Here is a 14,424-nt window from a genome sequence, read left to right on the forward strand (position 1 = left end):
ATTGAGGAAGAGCCAATGAAGTTCCAGGGAAGGTCTCTTCCCAGACTATGATAAAAGGGACTCATTTCAGCAGCTAAAGGTTGCAGGGCATTTTGACCTCTAAGGTCAGCAGGACCAGCTTGCCTAAAGCCAACAGTGCTGGTTCTCTGTATACCAAAAATGAATGAGGACCTATACATATATTTCCAAAATAAAAAGCACAACTGCTTCCGATTCAAAACCTGCACATGTATCGAGCCATTAGCTAATTCTTTTAAGACAATATGTACTTGAAACATTTCTGACAGGGAAGTTAGGACACTTACATTAAAAAGTGGACTATTCCAGACTCGAATGTGCCCAGTAAAATTTGAAGCTGCCAGAAGCGCATTGCTAATGATGTTCATAAGCACAGGATAGCAGTTGATTACTTCCAAGTGGCACAGAATGGTAAAGTTGTAGTTCTTAAGGAAAGTAAGACAAGATAATTGTTCCAAGGGGTTTGTTCATTTTTCTTTTCACAGTATAAAATGAGTGTGTTATTCAACATCATGTGGGTTAGATCATATACTTGCAATATGCTCAGGGCAAGGACCATAAAGCTGTTGTACCACCCCAGAAAAATGACCCTCAGGGTTCACCTACAAATCAGCAGAGTTTCTTGCTACAGTTGTGGCCTGATAGAGTTCAGATCATCCCTTTCTCCAGCACCCCGCCACCAATAGACTTTATTTTCCCAGCATCACTGTCTCTGTAGTAGGGCTTTTGCTGACACTGTTGAGACTCTGAGATAGGGAAACCATCAGTTATATAGATTGCATATATCAACGTCAATTAGAGTTTGGGGAAAGGCAGTGAATTTGCAGTTTTTCAAACCTCCTAAATTATCCCTTCTTTGAGTTTGCAAATAGCTGACAACTCTTAAGTTAAAATCTACCCTCTTGATCTCAACAATGCTTCAAGGCAGAGAGGACACTTCAACACCTATTGCTGGTGCAGCCTATGTTCCTCAGTGCACTTGTACAGATCTGTCCCAGCCTGTCTGCTTCTGTAAGGGGCTGGTGCAAGGGTAGTGAAGAGCCTGTTGCCCTCAGATGTGCTGGAAACCATGGCATGGGTTACCAGCACAGTGGAGTGAAGGGGCAATTTTTGTGCCATAACATTCTACCCCCCTTTCATCTGAAACACCCCTGAACAAAGTTCCTCATGATCTGCACTGGCACACTGGCTAATTATCAAGGGAAATTATTACCTGGTTGTCACGGGCAACCTTTATGGCTCCATTGTGCATCAACCTCTCCATTTTATTTTCCTTGCTGGTTATATCCAATGCTATGTTCTGCTTCTCCAGATTGTGGATGAAGTCATCAATGCTGGAGCCTGGGGTGGGGGGAGCAAAAACAGAGAAATCATGACACTGGAAGTCATTCCTCAACGACTTCAGAAAAGCCGACTTTGACAAGCTCAAGAGGCTTGTCAGTCAGGCCCTCAGGGACTGTGACCCCAGGGAGATGGGAGTTCAAGAAGAGTGGTTGCTTCTCAAGGAAGCGATCCTCAATGCACAAGCTAAATCTATCCCAACACGGAGGAAAGGCAGCAAGAAGGCACAGCAGCCCTCCTGGCTCTCCAGGGACCTAGCAGACCTCCTGCGGCTAAAAAGGAAAGCCTACAAAGGATGGAGGATGGGATTCATCTCCAAGGAGGATTACTCCGCACTGGTCCGGTCCTGCAGGGAGCAAACCAGGAAAGCCAAGGCTGCAACTGAACTCCAACTAGCTTCAAGCATCAAGGACAACAAAAAGTCCTTTTTCAGATATGTGGGGAGCCGGAGGAAAAGCAAGGGCAATGTTGGACCCCTGCTAAACCAGATGGGGCAACTGACAACTGACGCTCAGGAAAAAGCCAACCTATTAAATAGGTACTTTGCATCAGTCTTTCATCAGTCCCGTGGGACGCCCATGCCTGCTATGGGACAGGGAGATCTGGGTGATGGGGATCCCCTACCCTCCATCAATGCTGACCTTGTGAAGGAACACCTTGAGAAGCTGGACACCTTCAAGTCAGCTGGCCCTGACAGTCTGCACCCCAGGGCACTCAAGGAGCTGGCGAGCGTCATAGCCCAGCCCCTGGCACGGATCTTTGAAAACTCCTGGCGCTCTGGTGTAGTGCCCGAAGACTGGAAGAAGGCCAATGTGGTGCCGATCTTCAAGAAAGGGAGGAGAGTGGATCTGGCTAACTACAGGCCCATTAGCCTGACTTCTATCCTGGGGAAGATCCTAGAAAAGTTCATTAAGGAGGCCATCCTTGAGGGACTGGCCCAGGCTAACATCCTAAGGGATAGCCAGCACGGGTTTGTTGCGGGTAGGTCTTGTTTGACCAATCTCATTTCCTTCTATGACCAGGTGACCTATCAGCTGGACAAGAGAGAAGAGATTGATGTCATATATCTTGACTTCAAAAAAGCTTTTGATCTGGTATCCCACAATTACCTCTTGGCCAAACTGGCCAGTTGTGGCCTTGGCTCCACCACGATCCGCTGGCTGGGAAACTGGCTCTGTGGTCGGACCCAGAGGGTTGTGATTGATGGCAGTCACTCATTGTGGTGCCCTGTGACCAGTGGGGTCCCTCAAGGCTCTGTCCTGGGACCCATACTGTTCAACATCTTCATTAATGATGTGGACATTGGAGTCAGGAGTGGACTGGCCAAGTTCGCCGATGACACCAAACTTTGGGGCAAAGCATCCACGCCAGAAGATAGGCGGGTGATCCAGGCTGACCTGGACAAGCTCAGCAAATGGGCAGACAAGAACCTCATGGTGTTTAACACCGAAAAATGCAAGGGTCTCCACCTTGGGAAGAAAAACCTGCACCATCCTTATAGGCTCGGCAGTGCTATGTTGGTTAGCACTACGGAAGAAAGAGACTTGGGGGTCATCACTGACCACAAGATGAACATGAGCCTCCAATGCGATGCTGCAGCTAGTAAAGTGACCAAAACGCTGGCTTGCATCCATAGATGCTTCTCGAGCAAATCCCGGGACGTCATTCTCCCCTTGTACTCGGCCTTGGTGAGGCCGCAGCTGGAGTACTGCGTCCAGTTTTGGGCTCCACAATTCAAAAAGGATGTGGAGAAGCTTGAGAGAGTCCAGAGGAGAGCCACGTGCATCAGATCAGAGGTCAGGAAAACAGATCTCACGATGACAGGCTGAGAGCCATGGGACTCTTTAGCCTGGAAAAGCGCAGGCTCGGGGTGATCTGATGGCCACCTACAAGTTTATCAGGGGTGACCACCAGGATCTGGGGGAACATCTGTTCACCAGAGCGCCCCAAGGGATGACGAGGTCGAACGGTCACAAACTCCTGCAAGACCGTTTCAAGGCTGGACATAAGGAAGAATTTCTTTACTGTCCGAACCTGCAAGGTCTGGAACAGTCTGCCAGCGGAGGTGGTTCAAGCACCTACATTGAACACCTTCAAGAGTAAATTGGATGCTTATCTTGCTGGGATCCTATGACCCCAGCTGACTTCCTGCCCTTTGGGCAGGGGGCTGGACTCGATGATCTCCCGAGGTCCCTTTCAGCCCTAATGTCTATGAAATCTATGAATCAATAAAAGCCACCCTAAGTTGGTTTTCTGGCCTTTATGTTGACCAAAAAAATTTTGACTGCCCCAAAACACACACTGCCTTCAAAAAATACAACACACAGCAAGATGCTTATTAATTCTTATTGCGTCCTGCAGTGCTTTCAAGTCATGCTGTCCCTCTGCTCATCCTCTTTAGAGTCTGTCATTGCTCCAATACTCTTGCCTTCCTCTCCCTCTATGTTGGATTTTCTTGTAAAGACAAGAAATATATGGATATGTGTGAGGGGGAGAGGGAAGGATATACAGAAGAGCAGGGATATAGCTGGGTGCTTGGGGTACAGGGGCAGTGGCAACTTCTGATTACATGGCTGCCAGCAGCTGCCACTTTCTTCTCCCTCACCACCCACCAAAGTCAGCAGCTTGGGCAGTTGCCCCATTTGCCCTGCCTTAGTTACACCACTGGAGATGAACATCAGACTCATGGTTCTGTTTTCTATTCACCTGTTTCATTAAGGATCAAAAGACTTGTGTAGTCCTTGTATTCCTTGTCAGCCTTCATTCCAAGAGGACGAAAATATAGAGCAGAAGACATCTCCCAAGATTTGTTAAGCAACAAGATGCCCATCAGGAGGAATTCCAAAATCAAAGGTAACAGAAGAACTGTAGATAGCAGTAATCTAAAGCAACAAACAGTTTCAAGTGCATTTAGACAGATATTTTGCCCATTTTTACCAACAGACAGAATTAGGAGAGTTGCATGATAACAATCTTTATATCAAGAGTACCTAGTACTTACAAGATCCTCACAACTTTGTTTTCAGAAGCTCTAAGAACAGGCCTTTAAAAATTTATCAGGAAGAAAGTCCCCAGGGCCAAAGAAGTGCCTTTCTTTAACCCATGAAACATCATGTGCTTGAGTTCCTTAGGATGGATGTTTCTGAGACAGTTGTTGGCAGCCAATGCCATGAGATGCTCACCTAATACTGGTCCCACAGCATAGGTAACGGCACAGGCAAACCTGGAAGCTGAAAGTCTCTTCCTGGGTGGGTGAGGGGGGTGGACAGGACTGTGGGAAATTACCCTTTCTCTAGCTCCAACATGTGGGTCCCCTTCTGCAGATACTGTGAAGGTAAAAACCTTCCAGTGAGGCACAGGGAAGAAGATCTTAGAGAGAGAGAAAAACTCTCATGGCTCAGTCTCTCATCTCTTCCTCTGATGGGGAAGGAACATCCCAAATGCCACTGGGGGGAGGTTATATTATTAGTTTAGTAGAAAATACCTAATTGTATTAAATTGAAATCAAATTAAATGTTTCCATAAAGGGAAACATGTCATTTGATTTCTGCTTAATAAAGTAATATCTATAGCTATTTAGAGATAGACAGTGAGAGACATATGCATATTGGTTTTCTTCAAGGTGAGGTTTTCCTAAACAGATGAGGGTCAGCTTTCAAGGCCATGAATATCTCCAATCAAATACCTGCCCTGCAAGACATGCTCAATTATGATTCCTTTATTTTGAATGATGAGAGACAGCACATGTGGACAGCTGTACATGGAACGTCCTCTCACAGACCGATTTCAAATGAACAAGTCACAAATACTTTGGGACTCACATGGACTTGAAGGTTTTGCTTGCTTTCTTCAGCCTTAAGAGGCGAAGTCTTGCCATGGCACAGACTTGCTGTCTCCAGAGAGCCATGCCGGTTACAGCCATCCTTTGAATGTTGGAGGGTGACAGATCTTGTTCTACTCCATCCACAGAAAAGGGCTCTTTTTCCTCTTCTGCCTGCTCCTCACCGAAGACACCATCACCTAACAAGGAACTAGTGCCTAGTTAAACCAACGACAAGACTTTTCTTCTACAGATAGTAAAACTAGAAGCCCTAGGAAGAACTCAGTGGAAAAAAGTATCAACCATTAAACAGCGCTTAACAGCACATAAAACGTCCCTGCTTCTTTCAGCAATGGAAGAGACTTCATTAGAGAAGTGCTCTTGAGGAAACAATATAACAGAAACAACTTTAACACAAGAAAATGAACACACAAAAAATCCTTCTCCCTTTAACACTTCTGTACCCACTTACACCTCCCATATCCTGCTCTATAGGCTGCCCATCTTTTTCCCTTCTTGCCAGATTTATATTATTCCAAGCCTGGTATAATAAACGACACCTGAAGAATAACATATATTTTATTTTCTTAGTGCTATTAGATCCAGTTAACTTTTAAGCACAGTGTGCTCTTCTCCAGTGAAAAATAACAACAAACTAACATATTTCATGAACTGTTTCCTACAATCTTCCATTCTGTGAATGGTGGGAGATGTTGGTGGTTTCATATGTGGAAGAGCTCACTTAAAAATTTAAGGAGAATGCTACAAATTGAATTACTGAAGAAGGAATAGGGTTAAAAAAGGGGAAAAAAGTTGGCTTCTGTGGTAATGTGTCTTCTGAAATAGTTGCATATAAGACCTCCAGCCTAAAACCCAAGACAGTGGTTAGCTTCCTATTGACAACTGGTAAAGAACAGGGAAAAGAATCACTGGGAGCAGACTGGGAACTCCAGACGTACCAAAACCTAATACATGAAGGACCTCCCTGCTAGCAAAGATCGGTGAGCCAGAGAAAATGATTAGCGGGCCAGTCCTCTGAGGCATGGCTGAAAATGGTATGATCAGGCCCACTATTTTACCTTCAGCAATTGCCTCTTCTCCCTCCAGTTTCAGGAAAACGTCTTCCAGACTTGTCACAGTAACTCCATAATTGATAATCCCTTGGCCAGAGTGACTGTCTAGGCCACAGAACAGATCTGCATGATGGAAGGAACATGCATACTTTGAACTTATAAGAAAACAATGCATCTTGGCCAAATCTTTACCTTAGGGACATGAATCTAGATCCAGAGTAATTCCCAGTACATATTGGTGCCCCGAGAACAAAATTCACAGATGACACAAAATTATGGGGTAAAATAAACACTAGTGGGAAGGGATCGAATCCAGATGGACCTGGACAGGCTGGAAAAGTGGACAGAAAAGAATAGAAGGCAGTTCAACAACAAGTGCAAAGCGTTGCATCCAGGGAGAAGGAATCACCAACACACCTATAGGCTAGGGGACGATCTTCTCAGCAGCACAGTAGCAGAAAGGGATCTTGGAGTCATAGTTGACTCTAAGATGAGTATGAGCCGTCAATGTGGCAAAGTAATCAGTAAAGCTAACCTCACTCAGTCATGCATTAGCAGGTGCATCACGAACAGGTCCAGAGAGGTGATGCTTTCCCTCTATGCGGCACTGATCAGGGCACAGCTACAGTACTGCGTCCAATTCTGGGCGCCGCACTTCAAGAAGGATGTCGATAACTCAAGAGGGTCCAGAGGAGGGCCACTCATATGGTTAGGGGCCTATAGGTAAAGCATTACGAGGAGAGACTGAAAGACCTGGATCTCTTTAGCCTCCCCAAGAGAAGGCTGAGAGGAGATCTTCTGGCCATTTACAAATTCATCGGGGGGGGGGGCAGCAACAAATTGGAGATGCTCTGTTTACCAGGGCACCCCTTTGAATAACCAGGAACAACAGCCACAAACTGACAGAGAGCAGATTTAGATTGGACATTAGGAAAAACTGCCTTATGGGAAGGGTTGCCTGAATCTGGACTGGGCTTCCAAGGGAGGTGGTGCTCTCTCCTACCTTGGAAGTCTTCAAGAGGAGACTGGACAAGCATCTGGCTGGGGTTGTCTGACCCCAGTGCTCTTTCCTGCCCAGGGCAGGGGGGTGGACTCGACGATCATACCCTGTCTCCTAGTCATAGGGCAACCATGTAAACAGCTCTTTTACAGAAATGTCCAGGTTTATCTTTTTTAGCTCATTTTTTATAATAAACTTCCACTAGAATGCAATGGCTTAAGAAAGAAGTGAGGGACTACAAGCTGCTCATCTTACCACCTATATTAAACATTTAAAACAGAACCGCCTCCCCACACCCTTAAACATTTCTGTCCAGATTGAAATCTTATGTGCCTTATTGTGAGTGGAAGAAAAGAGCCCTTCTGGTCTTAAACGCAGACTAAGAAGTTGCAAGGCATTCATGATGCAATGCTCCCTCATCTGTCTGCTAAACTCCTGAACGTGTCCAAGAATCTTACAGAACTTCTTTCTTCGCACTTCTTTTTTATATTTACTAACGTACCGATGCTTTGCACTGTTGATTCCCACACACCTAAGAATATAATTACCTGGAAATTTATCCACTGTTTCTAATGGCAAAACATATTCCAGTTCATTTTCCCTCTGTCCTGAGAATGTAGCATTAGGGATGTACTCTTTGACCAAGGAGGTCATCTCCTCCGAGTGACAGAGCTCACTGGTATGCATCCTGTTCATGTTTAAGAAGCAAATGATTAACCTTTTAATTAGTAAAGTGTATTTTTCTATATCTTGTAGAACACTAAGAAAGCAAAAAAATCGGTGGTCTTTCAGTCCGTATTCAGGAATAATATCTATCTTTTCCTGAAGATGCTATTTTAACAGAACTTCAAAAGCAGGGTTTTATTTTATTAATTTTAATAGAACTTTTCTGCTTGGAGAAATTAACACCCAGGAAGTCAGGGAGTAAATCTGCAGTATACTCACTACTGCACACTATTCCCTGGGTGGAGTTAACTACATTACACTTTCTACACATCCTACTCTCAAACAGGAGCTGCCTTGCACAAACCCCTTCTTGTGTGTACTAAGGCCAGAGAGGTTAAGTGAGCTGAAAATTCATACATGAGCCTACTGAGGCAGTAATTTCTTAGCCTGTCTTATTTGGGTGTACTGTTGTTCAAAGCTGTTCTCGGTGCCTGCTAAACATATTGATGTGAAAGGTTAGTGCAGAATTGGTCTCGGTGTAGATAAGTTAGGGTGACAGGATTGGTTGTCAACTATCTCATACATTAGATAAGGCATCAGAGGTGGTGGTTAGGAAAGAGAGCTAAGTAGTCAGCACCTCACATGAGGCTCTCAGAACTGGAAGGATCAGGCACCAAGAGGAAACAGCTTTAAAGACAGCCAGCCAGAAGCGCCCACTTTCTAGCAGTATTCACTGTTGGGGTTCTTGGGCTACAGCAGAATAAAGAGAATAACAGAACTGGCTGCAAGTGGAATATGAATATCTTAAGTATTATATCATGGGACACCAGGATAAAAATTAACTACAAAAGTACATCGCTTATCATAATGGCAAACAGAGATTGTATGTGCTCAATAGAGCTGGTGAAGGACTCCATTCAAATTTTAGGTGAAGTTTTGTTAGGTCCAGGGTAGAATGTCTGGATAAAAGGAGAAAACGGCGTCACTTCACAATACCAAATAGTTAGGGTACTCCTCTGGGACGCGAGATAGCTAAGTTCTGGGTATGGACTAAAACAACGCACAATGATTTAAAAATATACCATGATTATTAATTTTTTTTCAGTCAGGGATAAGTCCTCCTGGGGCTTCCTTCCATTTACTGTGGGGGAAGAGTAAGTACATGGATCGTTATCGCGGAGCTGCTGAAACGGTCCAAGTCCCAAACCATTTTAACTGAGAGAGCAGAGTTTTGAGTCTCTTCAGATCCCAAGGCATTGTCTGAACCATGCGTTTGTCCTGGGAAGAAAAACCTCCCTCATTCTCCTGAGAGGCACTGAGAGACCTTCATTTGATTGTGAAAAAAAGGAATAGAAAACTTCATGAAATCTTAAAAAAAAAAAATCAATAAACAGCTCTATTTTTTAAGAGGTGACAGATGCTTTGAGTATCTATTAAATATTTTTTGAATTTTTTTTATCATTACGTCTATTCCGTTATTTTAGGAAGCATTTTACATGTGAATTCTCAGATGTTACCTGCTAGGACTGAAGTAATTGCCACTGAGATCTAAATTTAACGTGATAAGCATTTGCAATAACAATAATAATAATACCTTAAGTGATAACCAATCCCCCATTTTTTCTTCAAAAACAGAGATGAACCAACACATTTTAGCTTCCCATGCGAGATAAAGGCCTTGCGGTCTAAAGAGGAAGAAATACACAAGAATTTATGCTTCAGAGTTCACGCGTTAAAAGGCATTTTTTAATCAGGCCAGGAATAAAACAGAGTCTGAAGAAGTGTGTCAAGTCAGCATATGTAGAATGCTTGTCAAATGATTTGTTACACATCACAGGACAACAGTTCAGAGGAGGGTTGGCAGGCCACGATTATAGGTGAAGTAAATAATTTAGGAAAGATTAAATGTAGAAGTAGGTTTGAAAGATGAATTAGGAGAGATGGATGCAGGGTGTACCTGGGGAAAATGGAAGACAACCCCATTCGTAATACATGATTTTTTAGTATTATACCTACGTATCCAAGCTGATGTGGTCTGATACAACTGACTTAAAATTCTCCTCTTACTTGAAAAAGGCATGCACACCAGGAAAAATACCAAGTTTCAGACAGACATTATTTCACATAATTAAACAGCACCGATTTATGGTGGACTTGGACACAGAGCAGCCTCACTCTTTGGTGAATGAGAATGAAAGCTCTGAATTGCCTCAATGAAGTTCAGCAAGATTTGTGTTTAGTTCAGAGGGCTGAATTTGCAGTCCTTACTGAGACAGCATTTATCAAAAGTGGTGACAGTGAAATCCAGGCTTTGTTGAAGTCACTGGCAAATCTGCCCTTGATTCAGTGGGGCCAAAATGTCATTGTAAAACTCTAATTCCAAATAAGGACTCAATGCACTAAGCTCAATTCAACAGAAAAACTCTGCTTTTAAGCTCTTACTCTACCACAGTGAGAAAGGCAGTGCTCACCTGCTAGGATATCAGCCTCATGCATAAACCCTGTACTGAACAGAGTCACTCGACCAGCTTTACCGTCTTTCAGCAGGTTCCACACCTGATACTTGGAAAAGGGATCCATCCCAGCAGTTGGCTCATCTAACAGCAGAACCTGCAACGAGGAATCAAAGCGGACATGTGCAGTGTTGCCAAGTCTTACAGTTGTAAAGCATCAGACAAAGTGGGTTTCTGTCTACGAAGGTCCATGCCTCGAAGCCAAACTCATGATTTTTGTATGTTTGTTGATAGAGCACATGGATACAATTGGAGTGATGAGTTCTTGGTTTATGTATGGATATTTACAGACTTTTGGCCTCTGAACTTTCTTTTCAGGATATTTTGATAACTAAGTCTTATCAAATAAGTCTTATCGGCATTTCCATCTATTTGCCTAATATTTTTTGTCCTGAAGATAACTTGTATGCATTGAACAGGTTATTGCTTTTGCTTCCATATCCTTTGCTTCCTAAACTTGATTGTAGTCCATATTTTTGAAAAAAAGATAAATAGACATTTTCAGCTATTTTTCCTGAACTCAAGATATTGAGTGGAGGACATGTAAAAACTTGTCACACATACACATACACATACACAGGATTTGATCCCACAAAGACTCATATGCCTAATCATGAACGACACGTGCCCCTGGCAGCTGTGGGGGGGCCGGGCTGCGCTGGCAGCAGCAGGAGCGCGGCGGTGATAAGCGCGAAGCTCCTGCAGATGCCACCGGCGCTGTCAGTGGCGGGGGTGGAAGGTTGCGAGCACTGACCAGAAGTCAGCGGCCACTTGCAGGCAGTGTCTTTTTGTAGGGGGTGCACTGCCACGCTCAGGGGGTATACGTGTACCCATGTGCACCCCCTACACGTCACCCTTGTCCCTAATTTTTACCCCTTTGAGCAATGCTACTGTAGTCACAGGAACACTCACAGTTAGTACATCCATAAATCTTCTGAATGCTGTGCCTTTATATAAATAAACATGCACACATACACGCATACTATGCACACGCACACATCCCTTAGTTGTACTTGAATTCTTCATTTTTACCTGGGGATTTCCCAACATGGCAATAGCAAGAGATAAACTCCTTTTTTGTCCGCTGCTTATTTCATCTGCTTGTTTGTCCTGTATGTGGATCATATCCAACTGTGTTAAGACATTTTTCACCTAGAAATATGCACAAAATAAATTACAAGTATTAGTTTCACTTCCTGATGTCACTATTCCAATACCACGTTCTAGGTTGCAGTTACATATCACTGCAACGGTTAACCATCTCACACATCAGTTGGCAACATGCTCGGAGTGGTTTCATTAGCAATCAGAGATGGAAAACAAAGAAAGCTGTAGAAATGATCTTTATTGCAATATGCATACAAACCAATGCTTCATGCTGCTTATCTTAGGTGCATATATCTCATCCCTGATTGCAAACTAAATAGAGATGATAATGAAATAATCTTTACTCTTTTCCTCGCTGCCCTGGGTTATTACCATGGCACTACCATAGCAGGGAGTAAGAAATGGGGTCTAAGGTTTAATAAAGCCAAAAAGGGTACATGAGATTAAATAAAAAAGAGAGAGTAATAGGAAAGAAGCCAGATCAGGCACTGGAGCCTTTACAAAAATCCTGTTAAATGCCTTTCTACATCCATAGCACATGGATACTTTTTGAAAACTGCACTGCAAAGCTACTTGAGCAGGGCCCTCCTTTTTTGTTTAATGCTATGGGTAGCCCCTTTGTGCCAAAGCCATATAAATGAGGAAAGACACAATAAGGAATAGTCAGACATTTTATCAAAGGTTCTACCAAGCCTTGCACTTCAGCACCCCCTGCACCTGGGATATCTTTATAAATCTGAACTGCAGAACTAACCAAACTCTGCTGGCTGAGATTAAGTATGCCAGCCAGGAAACGAATAAAGAGCGAGAATTTAAAAGGAATTTCAGTGCCTAAGGATGCACATTTCTTTCCAAAGAAATTGGCATCAATTTTCAGACACATCCTAACCACTGTTGATATTCAAGGTATCACCATATTTTTACATTACACAATTAAATTAGATGTTCAAAGGCACGTTCTCCAGTGCTGCCACGCAGTCAAGGTTCTTCTCCAGTAAGAAGCACTCACCTCACGCTCTGCCTCACTGGACAGGATCCCTTTGATTCCAGCAAAAACCTGCAAATTTTCCTTCACTGTTAAAGCTTCAAACTGGAGATTGAATTGTGGACAGAACCCAATTCTTTCTCTAATTCTATCCTTGTCTCTCACTTCAGACATCCGGTAGTTAAATATGGTGGCAGAACCTGCAGCATAAACAGACACAAACATCAGACGAGTCCTTTGTTCATACCCCCCAACAGAGTTGAAATCAAGCCCGTTCCACCCCTCGATTGACAGCATATCATCATACCCTCCGAAGCTTCAGTGAGTCCACTAAGGACATTTAGCAATGTAGTTTTTCCAGCTCCACTGTGACCAAGTAATGCAGTGATCTGGCCTTCATAAATATTTAAGGACAAACCTAAAATAAACACACAACACCCTGATAGAATAAGGGTTAGTGAAGGAAGTTAAGTCTCTTTGTGACCCTTGCCAAGAAATATCATTTTGGCCAAAACTGACATAGGCAATGTCAGAACTACACAAATTAGTTGTGCATTAGGATTGCGGGTCCTATCCAGTTGCATGATATTTGGTATTTACTGGAAAGGGGCACTGCAGAGAAAGGAAAAAAAAATACTGACACTTTAAAAATGATTATTTCACTTCTCCTAGAACAGAGTATGCTCCCTTTTACTTCTAGGAGGCACAAACAGCCCCTAAAAACTGAACAAGTAAGCATCAGTTTCATCAGTCATGTTTTGAGATATTCATTCAGCAATTATGACAAGTGCAATTGTTTTAGCTTGATCATAGGATTTCAATATTTTTACATATTGCTGGAAATGTAGCAGGGATTAAGTGTCCCAAATGACAATATCTGCATTGCCTTTGTAAGCTTGTGAAAGCAGAACTTGGATGCATCCTCTCAAAATAAATTAAAAAACCAACAACAAAAAAGCCTTAATATTCCAGAATGTATTTAATTCATTTGTAGGTAAAACAGAAACAAATGCTCCAGGAAACCTTTGTACCTCTCAACACTTCTACTTGCTTCTCCTTCTTTCCATATGTTTTTTTAATATTGCTGATCCTAAGGGAAGGATAAAGAAGTTATTGTTAATAGTGCAACACAGCAAGTTAGTTTCTCAGGGGTTCTTTACTGATACCTAAAGATCTGATTCTCCATTGCCTTGAAACTTGTCCCTCCATTCCCACAGGCAGCAGGACACACTTCATTGTCTTAGTAATGCCCTGCCCCAACCTTTCACAGAGTACCTTGTGCAACACCCAAGAAGGTGAGCCCTCTCATATAGAAAAGTCTGAATGTGTTGTAATGATCTTGCCCTTCTGCCTTTGGAGGTGCTGGGCATCATGTTCCAGATAGACTTCCAGTAAAATGTGTGTGGCTTCTTTCAGCCTTTGCTGCTGTTATTTTTCAAGGAAGTTTTCATATTAAGCCAAATATGTCGTTATCTTAATCCTTTCCTTTTTGAGTACTTTAACCTGGCTCTTACTTTCATTTCAGCCTAACTCTCTACCTTTTCCTTAATGAAATGAAACCAACCTTTGAAGAACAAAACTGAGAAAACTGACGTAAGGCAAAACTGATAAAGAGCACAATAGCATGTTTGCTACTCCCATCTCCAGATGTAATATGTAGCTACACGTTACATTTCATGTACCACATTGTACCTGATGACTTCCTTTTCAGCAAATTCCGGAGGCACTGGTTCCACATTATCACCAAAAGCATGATCACAGTTCTGTTCAAATTCAGATCTCCCACCATCATAACGCCGCTGGCTTTTGACCCAGTATGATGACTTCAGGAAGAACAAAGGGGGATATGGTGTTCCATATTTGTCTGATTACAAAACAAAGAACACAGTATTTTAGCAGAG

The 14,424-nt window shown here is 43.0% G+C and overlaps 1 protein-coding gene across 1 annotated transcript in view; it reads right to left on the reverse strand.

Moving 5' to 3' along the window:
* Positions 1-14,424, reverse strand: part of LOC149859090 (ABC-type organic anion transporter ABCA8-like) — a 49,003-nt gene that overhangs the window by 15,836 nt on the left and 18,743 nt on the right. The window contains exons 10-22 of the mRNA XM_090059395.1: positions 14,216-14,387; positions 13,555-13,613; positions 12,831-12,941; positions 12,548-12,723; positions 11,464-11,583; positions 10,390-10,528; positions 9,513-9,603; positions 7,801-7,940; positions 6,259-6,375; positions 5,181-5,379; positions 4,066-4,241; positions 1,232-1,359; positions 306-443 (exon numbers count right to left, since the gene is read on the reverse strand). Coding sequence (XP_089915521.1) covers positions 306-443; positions 1,232-1,359; positions 4,066-4,241; positions 5,181-5,379; positions 6,259-6,375; positions 7,801-7,940; positions 9,513-9,603; positions 10,390-10,528; positions 11,464-11,583; positions 12,548-12,723; positions 12,831-12,941; positions 13,555-13,613; positions 14,216-14,387 — 1,766 coding nt within the window. The remainder of the gene's footprint in view (positions 1-305; positions 444-1,231; positions 1,360-4,065; positions 4,242-5,180; positions 5,380-6,258; positions 6,376-7,800; positions 7,941-9,512; positions 9,604-10,389; positions 10,529-11,463; positions 11,584-12,547; positions 12,724-12,830; positions 12,942-13,554; positions 13,614-14,215; positions 14,388-14,424) is intronic.

The sequence above is a fragment of the Crocodylus siamensis genome, chromosome 8 (genome assembly GCF_052110815.1).
Source record: "Crocodylus siamensis isolate JL-2025a chromosome 8, ASM5211081v1, whole genome shotgun sequence".
Classification (NCBI taxonomy): Eukaryota; Metazoa; Chordata; order Crocodylia; family Crocodylidae; genus Crocodylus; species Crocodylus siamensis.